Raw genomic sequence first — 20,071 nt, forward strand, 5'->3', positions numbered from 1 at the left:
AATTAACATATTAAAGACATTTATATTGATTAATAATAAGTAATTTAAGATGTGACTGCTAAAAACAGTGATTACACCTCTGCTGTCTGCTCTAAAGACTTTAAAAAGTGAAAATAAAATTAAAGACCTGTTTTCAATGAGCTACAGCAAAAGGAAACGGATTTATGGAGATAAATTGTTGCAAATTACAAATTTCACTGTTGACAGGCATGACAGATATTGATTTTATTTGTTTTCTAACACCACTTGAGATAGCGTTTTCCTTCAATGTTCTTTTTTATGATGCCGATTCATTATTTCCACTAACTTTTCCTCCAACAGACTCCTGTTTTCATGATCCTTCTCTCCCTTCATCCTCCCTGCTGTCATGTTCATCATTCATCACCTCAGCTCTCAGCTCGATTCCAGTGGGTTTTTTTCTCTGCAGCTGTCTCCTGCTCTCATGTTGAAGCCAGATCTGATACAGCTTCCAAAAAAAGAGAGAAAAACAAAAGAAAACAGGCTTTGTGGATGTCGTCATGTACAGTCTTGAATACTAAACAACCACAGATATGCTTGAAGAAGAGCTGTTTGCTAAGGCACAGAGAATGTTTTATGCTACTTTAGATTATTATTGATGCTGGATAAAAATAAAAAAAATAATAAAACTTTTTTTTATTTTATTTAAGACTACAGACAGAAACCACGTTTCCAAAATAGGAGTTCTGGAAAGTTTTCGGGAGAAGAGAAGGTGACAGGGAAAATATGAAAGCTCGGTCTTTTCACCCATTGTGTCTCCAGACAAAATCATCTCTTTCAGGATGTGAATGATGTCACTGATCAGCGCCAAAAGGCGTTCACCCACATTAATGACAATAATGGTACAATAATTAAGATTGTTATGTTAGAAATAATCACAAAAGAGTAATGCAGGAGGTTCTCAATTAGTGGGGCGTGCCCCCCAGGGCAGACATGGAGGAGAGGCAGGGGGGTGCGAGAGACAACCCCTTGGTGACTCCCCCAAGCAGAAAACAAAGCAGATGCCATATTCAACACACTTTAAGTAATCTTTATTTGTATAGCACTTTCACAGGCAAAAGCCACAAAGTGCTTCACAACATATTAAATATAAAACAGTAGTAATAAAAACAAAGAAATAAAACGGCATTAAAGGCTAAAACCAGGGCTTAATTTGAGCCGGATCTTGCCGGAACAAGATCCGGGAACTGTCTTATTTTGAAAGAACCGTTCCGGCAACTGTCTGCTAGGATCCGGCAACTCACGCGACCAACTTGTGCTATACGCAGGGTTCAAATTACGGGTGAGCTAAAGGGATCCCGGCTCACCCTAAAGGATGACAGGATCCCCTGGAAACCCTCAGTTTACACACCCAGGGGGAGCCCGAAAACGATTCTGGTTCTACTTATATTACATTATCTATGTGGACTCTCCGGGGATTATTTAGAGCTGAGAGGCGCAGAGCTCTTTACGCGCTCCAGACAGCTGCGTACTGAGCACGGCCACAGTAACATTCTCAAAGTGTCGCCACCTCAAAAACAAATTTAACACAAGATTGTTTGTGTTGGCTCATATCCTTTCATGCTTTCTGTCTTTTATTTGTGCCTGATGTGTTTTGCTGCTGCGGAGCAGAGCGCATCACCTGTTTTGTCCTCCGCTAACTTCACCTCACCGGTGCAGTTGGCGCGCACTCCGCTATTTTTGCGGTCAGTAGATCTTTATGAACTTCAGTTCAAAGGTAACTCATGAAGTGAAATATATGAAGCCAGGTAGCAGTTTTTCTTTGGGATTGAGAGGAGATGCAGGAAGATAATAAACAGACAGGACAGAAAAAATAGTCAAATAAAAACAAGTTCGTTTTGGTGGTTGCAACAAACAGACTCCTGAAAATAATCAGAAATGGGGAACATAAAATGAAATTATTCTTTCAATGTTTAGAGCAGCAGGAACTCTGAGAGGCTGCAGGCGCATCAGGGAGTTTTCGCAGCTAAGCAGGGAAACAGCAAAGATTCAAAAATGACCATTGTTCAAAGAAATGTATGTTAACTTTGAAAATGTGGGCGAAATTTTTAATTGTCAAAAACTCCAGCAAATCAACCCCCCCCCCCATCTCTAGATCTATCTATCTATCTATCTATCTATCTATCTATCTATCTATCTATCTATCTATCTATCTATCTATCTATCTATCTATCTATCTATCTATCTATCTATCTATCTATCTATCTATCTATCTATCTATCTATCTATCTATCTATCTATCTATCTATCTATCTATCTAATCTATCTATCTATCATCTATCTACGTATCTATCATCTAATAAATGCATCACAGAAGGAATACACAAAAGACATTCGCTGAATCATGCTTTTTGAACCTTCATGGTTCCCATACTCTCCCTGCGCACGAGCAGAGCGTGCTAGTAATATGTATAAATGAGCTAACGTTAAGCTTAGGGTCTCTTTTTGCCATCTGGGTGGAGCCGAGCAGCGCTTTTGACGCTAGCGCAGAGCGGAGCTGCAGGGGAAACATTATTTGATGGGGGAGCGTGACTTGATGGTACACCGAGAACGTTTCATTTACAAATTAAGCACTGGCTAAAACCACACAAAAATCATCACTACCCACCAATAACTAGTTTAATGCATGAACAAAAAAATGAGTCTTATGCTCACTCTTGAAATTATCGACAGACTCAATGAAACGCTATGAGGAGGGTAGATCATCCCAAAGCTTAGGAGCTACAGCTTCGAAGGATCGGTCACCTTTGGTGCGAAAATAAATATTTTTTCTTTTTATCCCTTTCAGCGGAGGGAGATTTCAGCCTGGAGTTTTTGGTTTTTCGGCGCATCCTACCTGTTCTCGGGGTGGTCGAGCCCTCTGGGAGATTCCGGCGCATCCTAGCTGTTTTCGGGGTGGTCGGGGTCATTCTCCTCTCCTGCTGTTTCGCCCCGTCCTGTTTTTCACGGAAGCTGCTGTTCCTGGAGTACTCTTATGGAGGTAAAACCTCCTATGCACGCCATCATTCTCCAGGGTGGTAGGGCTGGTCTTCCTGCTCCGTGGCCTGCTTCCCTTCACCCGAGCCTGCCTGAGGATCCTGTCGAGTCACGGTGTGCACCTGCTCAGAACCGTGGTCGAGTACCTGCTGCCGCTCCTGGTTCCCTCGCGTCGTTCCTGCGGTTTTCGTCCCACTTCCTGGTCCACGCCTGCAGGGTCTATGCCTGCAGGTCCTTCACGCGGCAGTTCCTGCTGGGTCCTATGCATGCTGCTGCAGTTCCTGCTGGGTCCCACGCCTGCTGCGGTAGTTTGTTTCCTGTCCAGTCAAGTCTTCGTGGTTCAAGTCAAGTCTTCGTGGTTCAAGTCAAGTCTTCGTGGTTCAAGTCAATTCTTCGTGGATCCAGTCAAGTGTTTGTGGTCAAGTGTTCGTGGTCAAGTGTTCGTGGTCAAGTGTTCATTTCCAGCCAGGTCAAGTCTTCGTGGTTCCAGTCAAGTCTTCGTGGTCAAGTGTTCGTGGTCAAGTGTTCGTGGTCAAGTGTTCGTGGTCAAGTGTTCGTGTCCAGCCAGGTCAAGTGTTCGTGTCCAGCCAGGTCAAGTGTTCGTGTCCAGCCAAGTCAAGTGTTCGTGTCCAGCCAAGTCAAGTGTTCGTGTCCAGCCAAGTCAAGTGTTTGTGTCCAGCCAAGTCAAGTGTTCTTGTCCCTGGTGTCAAGTCAAGTGTTTGTGTCCCTGGTGTCAAGTCAAGTGTTCATGTCCCTGGTGTCAAGTCAAGTGTTCGTGTCCCTGGTGTCAAGTCAAGTGTTTGTGTCCCTGGTGTCAAGTCAAGTGTTCGTGTCTGAGTTTCCCGGTCCGTCCCAAGTTTAGTCTTCTAGTCTGAGTTTCCCGGTCCGTCCCAAGTTTAGTCTTCGAGTCTGAGTTTCCCGGTCCGTCCCAAGTCTAGTCTTCGAGTCCGAGTTTCCTAGTCCGAGCTCAAGAGACCCTTCGTAAGTCGGAAATGTGCCGCCTGATCCCAGAGGCCCCTGCTCCGCGACCCTGGTCTGAGTTCGAGGAGTCTTTGTAAGTCGGAGTTGTGCTGCCTGATCCCAGAGGCCCCTGCTCCGCAGCCCCGGACTGAGTTCTTTGTTCCCTCATCATGTGTGCCCGAGTCTAGTCTTCGTTGTTCCCGAGTCTCCTGTGCTATGTGGCTTATGAGCATCTGGTATCCGCCCCTTGGGGGGGGGGGGGGGGGGTACTGTCATGATCCGCCCCGGCCTCCCTGACTGTGTCTCTCCTGCCTTGATTAACCTTATTGTTCTCACCTGTCCCTCATTACTCTGCCCATGTGTTCCTGATTTCCCTGTGTATTTATACCTCCCTCCTTGTTGCTGTCTTCGTCGGATCATTGTTGTTTGTTCATGCGTGTTTTGTCCCGTCTCTTCCGTTCCACCATTAAACCATTTTTACTTTTTCATCCGCGCCTGCTTTCCTGCCTCTGGAACCCTCCACCACACTTGGTCCGCCATCTCCACCTTCACATCATGGCATGTTTCAAGAAACCTTATTTGTTTAGTGATTTTTTTAAATCGAGACCTCCTCATTGACTGAACATCAAACATATTGTTTCAGTTTGAGGTCCCTCAGACCCCACAGGCCTGCTTCCAATATGTTGTAACAAAATCTGTTTTTAATGAACACAGTTTTCCCAGCAGGTATTGGGTTGCTTGTGTGTGGAACTTTCTTCTGTTGTTGAAAAATAGCATGCATGGTATCAAATAACATGCTTTAAGCTAGCTGGCACAACCAAAACCAAGCAGATTTTTGCACTGCTTCTAACAACGTTATCTAATATAGTTTTACACTTTGTTTAGTTTTGCATCACATGGTTACTTACAGGCTCAACTATTACTACCAGCAACAAAATGTAGCACTTATGGTGCATCCAGGGGTCAGCTCTGGCAGGGATTTCTTAATATTTCTGTCAAAAATAACATTTTGAAGATCCACCACTGATAGGCACAAAAATGTTTTCAAAAAACAAGCAGACAATAGTTTTGGTGAGCAGAGAACTCTTGGTTTGTCTGCTAAGAAGTGCTGTCAGCTTTAATTTTGCTAAGATGTGCCAAAAAAAAAAGAAAAGAAAAGGAAACACTTGCCAGCTTGTAAGAGTACAAAATGAACTAAACTTGAAATCAAAGAGTGATGTTGAGAATTCAGGTTGGTGAAGGAGCTCCATTTTCAAACTTTTGGCTCAGTGTGGAAACAGTTGATGTGTTTAATGGCTGCACATTCGAGTTTTGCTCGGCATGTCTAACACAAACGAAAGGCTTCCAGAGTAATGCGTCAACTTTTCCACTTTTGGTGTACAAACTCCTTTAAACTAATCTAACACCAGTGTAAAAGTTCATTACAATGATGCTACATGATCTGCAGCAGTATCTGTGGTATTGACTGCTCCTGGACTAGCCAGTAGCTTATCAATCATCAACGGCTTAAACTGTATTTCTCCAAGCGGAGGCACTTCATAGAGCTACAAATGAGTAATTATGTAGAAATTTTTATACAAAAACAAATTTACATATAAAATTCTTTTATTTTGAAATAATAGTTTGAAATTTACATGGGACAAATAAAGATGTGGAGATGAGTGAAGTCTGATCTGTAATTAAAGAAATTTTCACTCGAAAATTTGACAGAACCATGTCCAACAGCCTACGAAGCGTGCTCTATTAAACTTGTAAGCATCATTAAAGTGCTATGATTTTGGAGTTATTGTTCAGTGAATGAACCAGGCATTGATTTTATTTATTTATCTATCTAATTTTGTGGCTTTGGTCATTAATAAACACTGACATAAAAAGAGGCAGTTTTTCATGAATATTCCCACTGAAAATATTGTGGACTTTGCTCTGTGGGGAGCAGTTTATAAAGTTATGCGATCAGTCCATCTAAGATGGGGAATATACTCTGCAGAAATAAAAAAAATTGATTTATTTCTTCAACAGAAGAGAGCACACCAGAGTTATATTCTCCTTTTCAGTCATTTATTTATTAAATGCTGGCTTTTATCTAGTTATGAAGTAATTTTCAGACCTTGTCAATATGCTACGGATCAATATCTGAGCCACATATATTTTCAGTGTCTCATTATTTAGAAAAAAGAATGTATGCATGCATTTTTCAAAATTTGTTGCATGTAGTTTTTGAGCTAATCACGCAACATCTCTCTCTAGTGGGCAATACTTGCCAGTGCATTTATTTTTCTGTTGACCATGAAGCGAATCTCACAGAAAATTGATAAACCCAATGACAAACACTGAGTGCATGCTGCAAGAGGTCGTGCTTCAGTTTGATCCGCCTCCATAACAAGATTGTTGAAGAAAAAAATAAAATGTCTGCATATTTTCTGCAAAAAATCCCATTAAAACACACAAACACAAATAAAACTCGAAGAAAATTCAAAAAGTAAATTATTTGACAAGTTTTTAGGTTTACTGATGTATGGATTCAATTCATTTAAGTTAACAGTACATCTTAGGAACCACAGATCTAATCAAAATAGTAAGTTACTTTTCTCCTGGAGTGCTAAAGACATGAAGAACATGTTGGTTATAGTTGATATAAGCTGTGTCTATGTGTTGTAATGTTCAAAATATATGTCTCACATGAGAGGAAACCTCTCACGTTCCTCCCTGAAAAATACGTACAGTCGGGCATTTGAGAAAGATAAGAATAACAATCCAAGGGTTTTGCATAGAAAACTTTGACAGGATGGTTGCAGGTGGAGACTGAATGCCATTTAAATAGTGTAAAGTGCAGAAACAGACAGTGTAAGGCAGAAAAGTCAAGTTGAAAACATCACATCTATTGCTCTAGTGAGAAAGGATGGGGGAGATAAAGTGGTGTGAAAACTGGGAAAGGAGAAGAGGTAGACAGATAGACCAAGGAGAAAACAAACAGGAATGCATGAGCCAGCTGAGGACAAGGGTGAGACAGGAAGGTAAAGAAACGGTTATTTTTTAATCTTCTGTGAGGATGAGATAAGATGAAACAATCTTCTCCTGAAATCTGAATCCTCACGTGACTCTCACAGAGCTTCAGTCACCTTTGCTGCATTTCATCTGCTGATTTAAATAAAAAGAAGCTGCTCTGAATCTCCAAAGATTAGAGCTGATTAATAATTTAATAATGACCAGAAAAGTTGGAGTCTGTAGAAAATATTCCACGTTTGGGCCCCTTGCCGATTGTCAGTCTCCTCGCCTTCAGTCTTGCACAGTTTAGCCTGTAATCTAGAATATGCATCTTCACACCTTATGCTTCATCTCTGTGTGACTCTGATAAACTAGGATCCGCTTTAGAGTCGGTGCAGAGTGGATTTTTGTCTTTTTCTGCTGTTTGTTGTTCACCATGTTCATCAGATCTACAGCTGATGTTTTCCTTCTTTGTACTTTTTGGAGACTCTTCAGTAATCTCCGGTAATTCTTTTTCAATCTTAGCTCTAGCTGTAACCTGTTTGCTTTGTTCCTCTGCGTCTGATTCTCCAGATTCCCCTGCCTCCTCAGACAAAGAGTACATCTCTCTTAAAACCTCACCCGATGCATCCTCCTTGCTGCCGTGGTGGTGTATTTGGAACAAAACAAAGTCGCTAATTTCTTTGGAGAAGTTGCTCCGTTGGCTGGAATTTTCACTGCAGCTCTCATCTGAGACCAAGAGTCCGTTTGGTAGACCGTTGGATGCTTCGGGCGGCCGGGACAATGCTGAAGAACTGGTTTGCTTGAGGATGGACGTGGTGATCTTGAAACGGTTCAGTTTGCTTTTCACTTGGCTCCTCGGAGGGCAGGGGGAGAGCTTGAGCGAGGCGTTGGGGTAAGCAAGACTAGATTCCACTGAGCTGCAGCTGGCCATGGCACCTTGTAGGATGGGCTTCCCTGTCTTCATCATGCCCATCACCTCATAGCGGAAACTGGAGATATCCTGCTTCAGCTCCTACAAGAGCAAAGCAAAAATCAAGTTATAAAGTTTAAAGTGGTCTTAGAACAATATATTCTGCTAGCATTAGCAGTTGCTCGGGGGAATGCTAACAATAGCTCAAGCTAGCATTAGCAGTAGCTTGGGGAAGTGTTAGCAGGAGATAGGGCTAATTCTGTGGTTAGCATTACCTAGGAATTCCACCTGCTCCATGAATCCTTTGAACAGCTCTTAAAAGTGAGCAATGAGAACAGAGTACAGAACGATTTATCTTATCTTCACCTCACGTTTCTGTTGGACATTCGCGTTGCATCAGTACCTAAACTACCCAATAACCACATGGGGTTTTGTCTGTGATTCAGTTGTTTTTTAATGATGATGATGTCATTGTTTGTCCTGAACTTAAATAAATCTGTGAACTCTGACAACCCTGTCTAGTGCACTTTACTTGTTGGATTGCTGCAGCAGTGTAATTTCTGTACCATTTTTATTTTCATTCAATACATGGTACTATGCGCAGTGGTTAGAGCTGTTGCCTTGCAGCAAGAAGGTCCTGGGCTCGTTTCCCAGCCTAGGATCTTTCTCTTTGGAGTTTGCATGTTCTCCCTGTGCATGTGTGGGTTCTCTCCGGGTACTCCGGCATCAGCTCCCACAGTCCAAAGACATGACTGTTAGGTTAACTGGTCTGTCTAAATTGTCCTTAGGTGTGAGTGTGTGTGTGCATGATTGTTTGTCCTGTGTGTCTCTGAGTTGCCCTGCGATGGACTGGCACTCTGTCCAGGGTGTACCCTGCCTGATTGCCCGTTGACCGCTGAAGATAGGCACCAGCCCCCCCCCCCCCCCCCCCCCCCCCCCACTTCTAATGAAAATCACAAAGCTGCTTGTGATAAATCATGCCCCTTAGGAATAGATCTGCATCCTTGTTTCCATATAAACCAGACAAACACAGTTGCTAACTATTTTTAGCTTGATATTAACTGGGTCATCGTGAAAGTAGATGATGTAAAGAACAGTTTTAAAGCTTTTAGAGTGAACCAAAATAGCAAAGCTGAGGTTCATAAATACAAATATGTAAAAATACCTCCCTGACTGTACAGTCAAGTGATTATCCTCAGTGGATTTGTCATGATCGGCGTGGGAGGTGATCTAATGCCAATAGATGTGCTGAATATAGCTTTTGGTCGTTTTTTTACACTCTGATTCTACCTTGAAGTTGTCTTCAGTCAGACCTTCTTCTGTCTTGGCATCTCTGATCATCGCAGCAACATAACGTTTCACCAGGTTCCTTAAAACCTCCTAATGCAGTAAAAATGGAACAAAAATACATTTGTGTGTTGTTTAACATAAAGCAATAAGCGACCAAACAACTAATCAGTGCAGAAAGGCACATCTGTAGCTATCTCCTGTAAACATGCAACTATCACCTCCTGTGCAGGTAGACAAATAGGAAAACCTCTACAGGGAATGATGATTAATGTCCTGCTGACAATAATTGGTTGGCTTATTGTGTGTGATGGTGCCAAAGCTTTCTATTCAGGCTGAAAATGGAAGCTACTGGGGAGCAGAATCAGTGTTTCATAAATGCTTAAATAGGGATTATTTACCTGATACTGATGATTTATCCTCAGGTTCTCTGCTGCTCTTCTCTGCAGGAACATCAGACAAATGTAAATGTAATTAGAATAGATTATGGTATTAATAAAACAAAAGTTTTCATTATTTAAACAACTGAAGCCTAATTATCATCAGTAAAATCCAATAAACGCTTCCTTACTCCAAGAGTCCCAAAGGATTCCGGGCGCTTGGACCGTGTCCTCTTACACACTTGCCTCTTGATCCAACACATGAGGTACCAGAAGGATTTGGGGCTGGGAATAATGTTGAAAGGCGCTGGGAGAGTTGCCCCTTCCTCAAAGTAACTCATCCACAGCTTCGTCCGGGCGAACTTCCACTCGATGTCCGCGTGGTCCTGAAAGCAGACACTTTTAAAAAGAACTACACAGCGGCGGAGCCCCGGGGGCGGATGAGGTTCGTCCTGGGTATCTCAAGGCTATGGATGTTGTAGGGCTGTGATGGTTGACACGTCTCTACAACATTGCGTGGTCATCGGGGGCAGTTCCTAGGGAGTGGCAGACCGGGGTGGTGGTCCCCATCTTTAAGAAGGGTGACCTGAGGGTGTGTTCCAACTATAGGGGGATCACACTCCTCAGCCTCCCTGGAAAGGTCTACTCCAAGGTACTGGAGAGGAGGGTCCAATCGATAGTTGAATCTCAGATAGAGGAGGAGCAATGTGGTTTTCGTCCTGGCCGTGGAACTGTGGACCAGCTCTATACCCTTGCAAGGGTGATGGAGGGGGCATGGGAGTTTGCCCAACCAATCCACATGTGCTTTGTGGATTTGGAGAAGGCTTATGACCGTGTCCCCAGGGGCACCCTGTGGGGGACGCTCCAGGAGTATGGGGTGGGTGGCTTTCTGTTAAGGGCCATTCAGTCCCTTTACCAGAGGAGCGTGAGTTTTGTCCGCATAGCCGGTAGTAAGTCGGACCTGTTCCCAGTGAGGGTTGGACTCCACCAGGGCTGCCCTTTGTCACCGGTTCTGTTCATCACTTTTATGGACAGAATTTCTAGACGCAGCCGTGGTGTGGAGTGTGTCGAGTTTGGTGGCAGGAGAATCTCGTCTCTGCTTTTTGCGGATGATGTGGTCCTCCTAGCTTCATCCAGCTCTGACCTTCAGCTCTTGCTGGGTAGGTTCACGGCCGAGTGTGAAGCGGCTGGGATGAGGATCAGCAACTCCAAATCTGAGACCATGGTTCTCGACCGGAAAAGGGTGGCTTGCCACCTCCGGGTCGGGGGAGAGGTCCTACCTCAAGTGGAGGAGTTTAAGTATCTCGGGGTCTTGTTCACGAGTGAGGGTAGGAGGGATCGGGAGATCGACAGGCGGATTGGTTCGGCGTCTGCAGTGATGCGGACGCTGAGCCGATCTGTCGTGGGGAAGAGGGAGCTGAGCCAGAAAGCCAGGCTCTCGATTTACCGGTCGATCTACGTCCCAATCCTCACCTATGGTCATGAGCTTTGGGTAATGACCGAAAGAACGAGATCGCGGATACAAGCGGCCGAAATGAGTTTCCTCCGTAGGGTGGCCGGGCTCAGCCTTAGAGATAGGGTGAGGAGCTCGGACATTCGGGAGGGACTCGGAGTAGAACCGCTGCTCCTCCGGATCGAAAGGAGCCAGTTGAGGTGGTTTGGGCATCTGGTCAGGATGCCTCCTGGACGCCTCCCCGGGGAGGTGTTTCGGGCATGTCCTGCCGGCAGAAGGCCCCCGGGTCGACCCAGGACACGTTGGAGAGGTTACATCTCCAATCTGGTCCGGGAACGCCTTGGGGTCCTGCCGGAGGAGCTGGTGGACAAGGCCGGGGAGAGGACGGCCTGGAGCTCCCTAATTGGGATGCTGCCCCCGCGACCCGGACCCGGATAAGCGGAGGAAGACGAAGACGAAGACGAATGAACAGATATTTGGTGGGTTTTAAAGGTCAACTTCACTCATTCGGACATTCCACAGCAACATGACTAACTCTCTTTGATCTGCAACGTGGATGTTTTATTCCCACAAATAACGCAAGCCTGGAGGAGTTGCTAATGCTAACGGTTAGCTTCTACTAGCCAAGGCATTCTCTGCTGTTTCTATGGACGTTAAACCAACAACAGCCTTCCCTGTCGTGAAGGGACAGTGTGACGTAGATCTGTCAGGGTTTTCTAATCCTAAAGTTTCACCATCCATTTTCCATCGGAGGCTAATGCAGGGGATAGGTGTAGGAGACTATTTTCATGAAAAACTCTGAGTGACCGACTACAATCAGAAATAATAATTAAAAACCTTTTTAGTGAAGTTGACCTTTAAGGCTTCTTTTTTGTATTTGATGTTGTTTTGTGCTTACAGCAATGTGCTGGTAGGAGTTGTTCATCATGGCTATGAGCATGTTGAGGAGCACTACCAGAGAGATGATGTTGTAAGTCCCAAACATGGTGGCTCCAACGAACTCGGTGAACTGATGGTCTGCATCCACGTTGGTCACATAGAGGCTGATCAGTCCAAAGATTGACCAGAAAAGAGACTGTAGAGTCTCAAATAACCTAAAAGATAATCATTTTAATCATCTTAATGCACTTTTTGCAGAGCAATAATTTTAGAAAGCCGAAGGAAATTCTTAATAGTGAAAAACAGTTTGCCTAAAGCAACCACAGTAGTTGTTTTTTAAATAATCTTAACACATTTTCCCACCAGTAACAGTCAAACCAGACTCTTTCACACTCACTTTCACAGCATCTCACATTCCCTCAGATGGACTAAACTCACGTAGAGAAAGCGTTATTCTGTTCCACGCAGCGGATGCCCTTGCATTTTCCTCTCTCCTCAGAAGCTTTCGTCTCATAGTAAAAGTACAGCTGGTTCAGCCCATTTGCAAAGGCCAAAAGAACCTGGAGAGAGACGAAAGTTAACTTCTGTCCAATGTTTCTGTCCCACTCCTGAATATCTGAGAGTTTACCAAACAGTAAATGAAGAGAAACTTGAGGATGTCCAGCAGCATCCTCCCGAGTGAGATCTGCAGCGGCCCCAGATGAGAGTTGGCTGTGAAGAGTGAGATGAGGCGCAGGGAACTGAAGATGTTTGCTATTGCAAACACGGCCTCAGCAACTAAGGTAGGATGCCACATTTCCCACTGGTTTCTGGGTTTGGTACCACTGTACTGAACAGAGGAAAAAAACACAGGAGACTGGTGCAGTGAAGAAAAAGGAGGAGATGCTTCAATGGAGCTTCAGCTTATCAGAAACAACGGGTTACCTTAGTGTAGGCTACGATCTTCAGAGATATAGTGGCCAAGTACAGAGAGTTCATGACAAAGTCCATCAGGTTCCACCAATCGTGGATGTAGTCCTGGAAACCCCCGTCCCACATCTGCTTGATCTCTGCCCAGATGAATCCTAACACACACACACACACACACACACACACACACACACACACACACACACACACACACACACACACACACACACACACACACACAACATTCTGATTGGTTCCAAGTTGTGTGATGTACGTTGAAATGAAAAGATGACAGAGAATTAAAGGAAATAGATTATGACTTCTATATAAAGATATTCATGAAGTTGTTTGCATAAAACCTCTCACATGAAACAATTTCAGGAATTTTATTTTTGACATTTTAAGTATCTTCCATAATGAGCCGTTTCAGGGCTCCGTCACTTTTAGAAAAGAAGCTGGAGCTGGCCCCGCCCACCCATCCCTTGCTTGAGCCGATTTTAGCTGAGAAGCTCTGATATCTGGTAGAGGCTTGTAACAAAACCTCTGCTCCTCCAGCAGCAGCTCACTTGGTCTTCAGAGGTGGTTCTGTTTTGATTTCCCTCGTTTGTGACATCACAAATGAGTAGTTCTTGAAACAGCTTGTTTTAAGCACATACTTCCTAAAACCAAACACTGACCAAAAATGCATGGATGTTTATTTGTCACGTTTGGAGTGTTTATAGAGGCAGTAGAGACCCACATGGCAGCACAAAAGGAAGGTGAGTTTAGCACAATATGTCCCCTTTAAAGCACTTTAAACTTTATTCATCACTCATTGAATGAGTTCTGCTGTGCTGGCTACAAATCCATTAAGGTAACAAAAAAAAAAACCTGAAAGATATTGATAACAATGTACAAGCAAGTTTTAAAATGTTGTAAACCAAAAATCTAAAATTAATGCAACCCTAATCCACTGATTTGGTTGTTTAGATGTCTCAGTGGACCAAAGAAAGTATTGAAATTCTAACTCTGTTGCAAAAAAATCAGTCAAGGCATTATTTTTTTAAGTCTTCTCATTGAAAAAGGAGAAGGGGGAAACAATTCTAAGAGTGTTTAAAAACCTTATAATTAAAAATTATAGATATTTTAGTTGCATAATAAACATCTGTATTAGTTTAGAGTGCAAAACAAATAAATCAGTTTAAAGTTAGGAAAACAAAACTTCCCCTTGACCATTCCTCAACCATCGGGATAACAGATGTTTCCCACATCTTTCATTGTCAGCCTTTTTACTCACCCAGCACCCACGGCAGTATCATCCACTCCACAGTGGTTGGTGCCGGGCCCTGCCTATCCTGCCTGTCCTGCTCGGGTGAGACGATGTGCTGGGAGGCGAGAAGCAGCAGGAACAGAAAGGTCAAGTAGGAAGCTGTGTGGCAGATAAACTTGATGAATGGCTTGCGGATGAAGAGGCCGTAGCGACTTTTAGGTGCGATGAGGTAACAGAGGGCGAACGTGGGATAGAGGAGGCCGATGAAGACACAGGTGATGAACTTTCCAGCCCAGTGGCGCCGCCTCCAGCCCGGGAACTCATCATACCACCTGGACGCCAGGAGCTGCTGACAGTTGGGCTGAGCTACAAACTTAAAAAAAGAAATTAAATTAAATAGAGCCATAAAATGTTCATAATAACACTTCATACAATAATCCAAAATGCAAGTGCAAGTTTCTGTTTAACCAGTTACCCAGTTACGTGATGTGCTTGAAACTATCTGCCAAAATTAGCACCTGCAGCAAGCTTGAGGTAAGGGCAAACCAATGATGGAGTGGGATGTGTTGGTGGAGTCAAAAACTAGAAGGTTATCAACTGCACGCACTGATATTTTAGAATAAAACACATTATTGGCAGCCGTGATGCAGAAAGCGGAGGATAGCTGTCAAGAAAGAAGAGGCTTATATTTCTGCTGCTTGTTTCCTACGTTTTCTTGGGATGTGAAAAATGAGATGAGATCATTTGACACCACAAAACAGAAATGAGTTGTAAAACATACAATTTTGTCTCATTTCCTGCTGTTTGGTAGTTTTGTTTAGTAAAAGGTTTGATGCACCTGTGTGTCAAGAACAATTCCACCAAACTACAGTTGTTTAAAGGTTCTTTTTATATTGAAAAAAAAAAAAGGATTGTGAATGTTCCCACTGGGAGCAGGCTTGCCTGTGTAAACACATTTACATCGATGCACACATTGTTCAGAGACATCACGCTGAGTTCTCATATCAAAATGATGACCTGCATCACTGGGTACCAATTTACTAACCGTGCAGAATTTTTACCATGGGAACTAGAGACCCTGTCTGTGTTGGGGGTTGAGGCACAAAGTATATCATATTCCCCCACTTCAAATACATTGAAGGCACAAAACATGACGCTGACATGTACGGCTGGAAGTGAGGGTTAGATCAGTTCTACCAACAAAAGGAGACGCTATGAAACATCTCTGATGGAGATCTACAATTATAATATTTTAAAGAGTTAAATGTAAAGAAGAAAGTGTATGACTATGCTATTTGTGTTTTTATTTTTGGTTTGATGTATTTTCATGTCTGTGCAGCACTCTGATGGCATATTTTGGGTATGCTAATAAAGGTTGAGTTGAGACTATGGAAAACCAAATGGACAAAAAGCATTAGGAGATCAGGAGGGATAGCAGGTTGGTGATCGGGGGATCGTGGGATTGATCCCAGCTCCCATCAGAGTAGTCTGCTGTTGTATCCTCCAGCGACGGTCAGCGGCATAGACATAAATACGTGGATGCACAATTGGGCGCTGGGGATCGTAAAAGCATCAACGCCATATTGGGTGGGTTCCTCACTCTCTAAACTCAACGAGTCGATGAATGGGCAACTCGGCTTGTCTTTTGTGCAGCCTACTGTATATTTAAATTATCATGCCATACCATATGTATGACAATGTGAAAAAGCTTAATAAAATGTGTTTTTATTTTTGTCGTGTAAACACCTTCTTCAGTAGAAATAAATGCACTGGGGCGAATTCAAGATGGCGGCCCGCTGCTACAGCAGCTCCAACAGGAAGCGCCAGTCCACGATGTGTCTATGTAGCCTATGCTGTCTGTGGTCAGCGGGGCACAAAATGGCAACTTCATCTTTGTCAGACCACCCCTGGGCGCTGTGGCTGAGTAGTAGCTTACTATCACCGGCAGTGTGTGAAGGTGTGAGTACATGAATAATAGAAAACACTTTGAGTGCCTAGAAAATTGCTTTATGAATCTAATTCATTATTGTTAATAATACAGGGTGATGAGCTTCAGTCAGCTTAGCAAACCAAACTAGCTTGAGTTAAAGATTAAAGTCTAATTAGACATCACACACACTGACTAAATTTGTTCTCCGCATGTGACCAATCCCCTGGGGCAGTGGGGAGCTGTAGACACGGCCATGCTTGGGAACCATTAGATGGTTCAACCCCCCAATCGAACCTCGTAATGCTATGTGTGAAGTGGGGAGGCATTGGCTCCTGTCTGGCAACGCTCCATTGACGGCTCTCGGTTGTGGGTCGGGTTCTAGCGTTGTCTTTCAAATGATCTCCGCATGCTACTGGACAATGAATGTGACATACTCAATGTGACATAGTCACTGTGCCCTGACTGGCCCACAAAGCAGATAAAGCTCTGTGACTTGTTCACTAAGCAGATAGAGCACTATGATTGGCCCACCATTATGGACCAATCACAGCTCTTTATGTGTTTGTAACCCTAGAGAGCTGTGATTGGCCAGCCAGAATGCTGCTAGGGGCTGCAGAGGTTCCAGTGGAGTGTTCCTAGACCAAACTTTGCAAAGCAAGAATTTGGTCTAGTTCGCTAGGCTAATTGGCTCCCCTTTTTTAAAGTCTTTGGTATGACCTGGCCGTGGATTTGAACCCGCAATCAGTCTCAGGGGAGAAACTCATATAGGGCACTGAGCAGGTGATGCTAACTCTATCTGCATTAAATTAATGTCAGTCTGTAAACTCAAGCTAACTACGGAGAGAGGGGAACGAAAGGGAGTTCATCCTTTGTGTGTTGGAGCTATGTTAGCATAGCCTGTTGTAGCATTAGCAGGGGTGTGTTAGCATTGCGAGTGCCTGGATTCCTGCTGGTTTTAGATGTTTCTCTGCTTGAAGACTGCAGATTTGATTAAAACGAGTGATTTGAAAGAAAAGAAAGAAAGAAAACGATCGTTTCTATAGCGTGCCTCTCAAGATAAAAATCACGAGGCGCTTCACATAAACAATGAATTTAAAATATATAAAAGATTTTAGAAAATGATGAAAAATACGTTTAAAATAAGCTAAATAGACAATTATGATTAAAATGCAAAGAAAGAGAGAGAGTGAATAGTAAAAAAGGAAATCAGTGGATCCTGGGGAAGGCGGAATGGGTGGGGAGAGCAGAATAAGGAGAGGGTGGTGATGATTAGCAGCTTCTGCAGGACAGATGAAGCTGAGTAGATAGTGTGTGTGTCTGGGTTAGGGTGTGTAGATAAGGTGTGTCTGAGCAGGAATAACAAAATCATTATTGACTGTGAAGCCTGCCGCACATGAGAGCAAGCCGATGAGCAAACAGCCTCGAATGACTGTTTGCTCAGCAGATACCTCGCTGCGTGCGTCTGGTTTTCACTGAGTTTTCTGCACTTCTGTAAAAGCATTTGTCAAATAAATACCCATTTACATAAAAACTGCAATGATTGGGAAATATGTGCCTGAAAATATTGACAAATGTTTCTTGCTTTTTTTTTTGCTGCACAGAGAACCTTCCTTTTCGACTGTATTTTTGAGTCTTTTTTCAGAGCAGCTGCTCCTCCATTTCTGCCATAAACCTTTCCCTGGAGCCTTTTCCTCTCAGTGAGAGAAAGTCTCAACAAGGCCAACATCAGTGAGATGACGCCCTCCTTTCACCCGTCACATTCACTTAGAGAACCTGCTGTTAAAGTGCCAAATTTGCCTCCTGCAGCTGTTTCACATAACTCAAGTCCAGTTGGAAAAGTGTCTCTCCACAAATCACATCTGTCCATAAGTGCCAGAAGACTGCTTATTGCTGAGTGCAAAGGATGTTTTTTTTTATTTCTGGCTCAGTAAAGACATGTCCCCCTGCAGCATCCTGCCTAAAAGGTCTGCTTAAAAGTTTCTCCTTTTTCAGACGTCATTCTGCTCGTATTTAGGACAGGTGCTGCAGAAGTTTGAATGTTACATGGTTTTGCAGTCTAGTTCACAGCCTCATGCAGCTGAGCTAGACCCACAAAACTTTGCTTTATGGACATTTTTGTTCTTGCAAAAACAGCTAAATGAATGATAGATGACTCAAAAGCCAGGAAAGGGCAGAGTTTAACATCTGGGTGTATTTTTATTGGTCTTTGAGGGCATTTCAACTCGTATCCAAAGACTGCATCATCGGGGAGTTACACATTCACAAGCTGCAGCTGAGAAAATCCCTCTGAAATATTCAGAGAATCCATACAGCATCATCACCATTTCCTCCTTCTTTATGCTCATTGTGGAGCAATAACCTCTGATTTGAATTCATGACTCCACAGATCTAGTTTCTGAAATGCTTGCATCTTGATCACCTACAAATCTATGAGGAGGAATTTTGTTGCGAGACACGTACGATTTTTTTTCCCAAAACTTTTTATGGTGGTTTTTGTACAACATAGAAGACAGACTGTGTTGTTGCTTTTCTCTTTGTCCCTGAGACCTCCGTTTGACCTCCAGGAATAAACAGCTTCCTGGGAGAACTTCACTATCTGGTCATATAGTCTTCTGCATCCTTTGCTTCACATTTGCATAGATGAATGCTGACTCCTTGTTGTTACTCCAACTTCGGTGTAATGCTACTTGGCTTGTTTTAATTGTGAAATAAATAAATATCCATCCATTCCTTTTCCTAAACTTCTGTGTGTGTGTGTGTGTGTGTGTGTGTGGGTGGGGGGTGGGGGGTGGGGGGGGGGCTAGTGCCTATCTCCAGCTGTCTTCGGGCAAACAGGCAGATTACACCCTGGACAGATTGCCAATCCATCACAGAATGAATAAATACACAAGCAAACAAACCAATAAATAAATATAACAAACAATCCAATAAATAAATGAACAAAACAATAAACAAAACAAATAAATACATGAAACAATATTATACTATTTGAATGTCGATAATTATGGAAATTTATTCAATTATGTTAATAACAAATAAAAACATATGATGCTAATTGTGAAATTTACTGAACATATAAAACCGTTTCTAATAGGCCTGTAAGGTCGAAACTAGAAGACTCCTACTAAAAGAGTCAAAATATATCTACTGAATGTTTGTAATATAATTTGACCAGGACAACTAATATACATCATTCTGTATGCTCTAAATAATAATTCCTTTTATTTATTCAAATTTACAAGAAATAAGGACTTAAAATATTTAATTCTATTTGTAATAAATCTATTTCAAGTCCCATTAGTCATCGTCACTGACCCATCCCCATGTGGAGTAGTGAGCAGCAGCAGTGGCTGTGCTCGGGAACTAAGTGGTAGTTTAACCGCCCAATCCAACCCCTTAAAGCTGAGTGTCAAGAGGGGAGGTATCGGGTCCTATTTTTAAGGTCTTTATGACTCACCTGACTCAGTCCCAGGGCAGACACTCATTAACAGTTCTTGGGACCACATAGGTCAATGCGCGTTGGCAAACTATGGACCTCGTACATCACCGCGTGCTCCATAAATTGAACTGTATGGCCGGCGGTGAGATGCCTTTGTGTCCCCTCGTGGAGTTAACCGCCCACCGACCTTCCTCCTTCTACACTACTACCTCTCGCATGGACGACATCATCATTGCGTACCACCTGCGTGAGTGGCTTCTTCTCGTTAATGCGCGTTGGGGACTATCCCGTTTCCTATCCTCTTTGTGCCTGACCAGGATCAAAGACCAAAGGCGCCAAGATCCAAGACAAAGACCAAAGACAAAGGCGTCCAAGGAGACCAACGTCCTAAGGGACAAACCCACCTGTGCTTCCGACAATCAAGTCGACCTACGTTCATGAGGGACAAACCCATCTGTGCTTCCGACGATCGAGCTTTGGGCGCGATCCCCGAAACCAAAAGGGGGAATGTTGAGGGTCTGACCTCATGAGGAAATTACTATGCAGTGATTTTCTCCAAAATGACTGTGCTTAAATTGCTTTGAAAAGCAAATAATCACATCAGCGCCAAGAAACTTCATTTCCCATGATGCTTTGCACACGGAAGCATTGTGATGACGTCACCGCCTAATACCAGAAACACATTCTGTGCAT

General features: G+C 43.4%; 1 protein-coding gene across 1 annotated transcript in view; it reads right to left on the minus strand.

The window, feature by feature from the left end:
- Positions 1-7,113: 7,113 nt before the first annotated feature.
- trpc4a (transient receptor potential cation channel, subfamily C, member 4a) overlaps positions 7,114-20,071 on the minus strand; it is a 75,044-nt gene continuing 62,086 nt past the window's right edge. The window contains exons 7-15 of the mRNA XM_015961628.3: positions 14,037-14,382; positions 12,776-12,915; positions 12,480-12,680; positions 12,290-12,411; positions 11,871-12,066; positions 9,711-9,905; positions 9,541-9,582; positions 9,143-9,232; positions 7,114-7,954 (exon numbers count right to left, since the gene is read on the minus strand). Of these exons, the coding sequence (XP_015817114.1) occupies positions 7,280-7,954; positions 9,143-9,232; positions 9,541-9,582; positions 9,711-9,905; positions 11,871-12,066; positions 12,290-12,411; positions 12,480-12,680; positions 12,776-12,915; positions 14,037-14,382 (2,007 nt within the window). The 3' untranslated portion in view covers positions 7,114-7,279. The remainder of the gene's footprint in view (positions 7,955-9,142; positions 9,233-9,540; positions 9,583-9,710; positions 9,906-11,870; positions 12,067-12,289; positions 12,412-12,479; positions 12,681-12,775; positions 12,916-14,036; positions 14,383-20,071) is intronic.

This window comes from Nothobranchius furzeri, chromosome 10 (genome assembly GCF_043380555.1).
Source record: "Nothobranchius furzeri strain GRZ-AD chromosome 10, NfurGRZ-RIMD1, whole genome shotgun sequence".
Taxonomy (NCBI): Eukaryota; Metazoa; Chordata; class Actinopteri; order Cyprinodontiformes; family Nothobranchiidae; genus Nothobranchius; species Nothobranchius furzeri.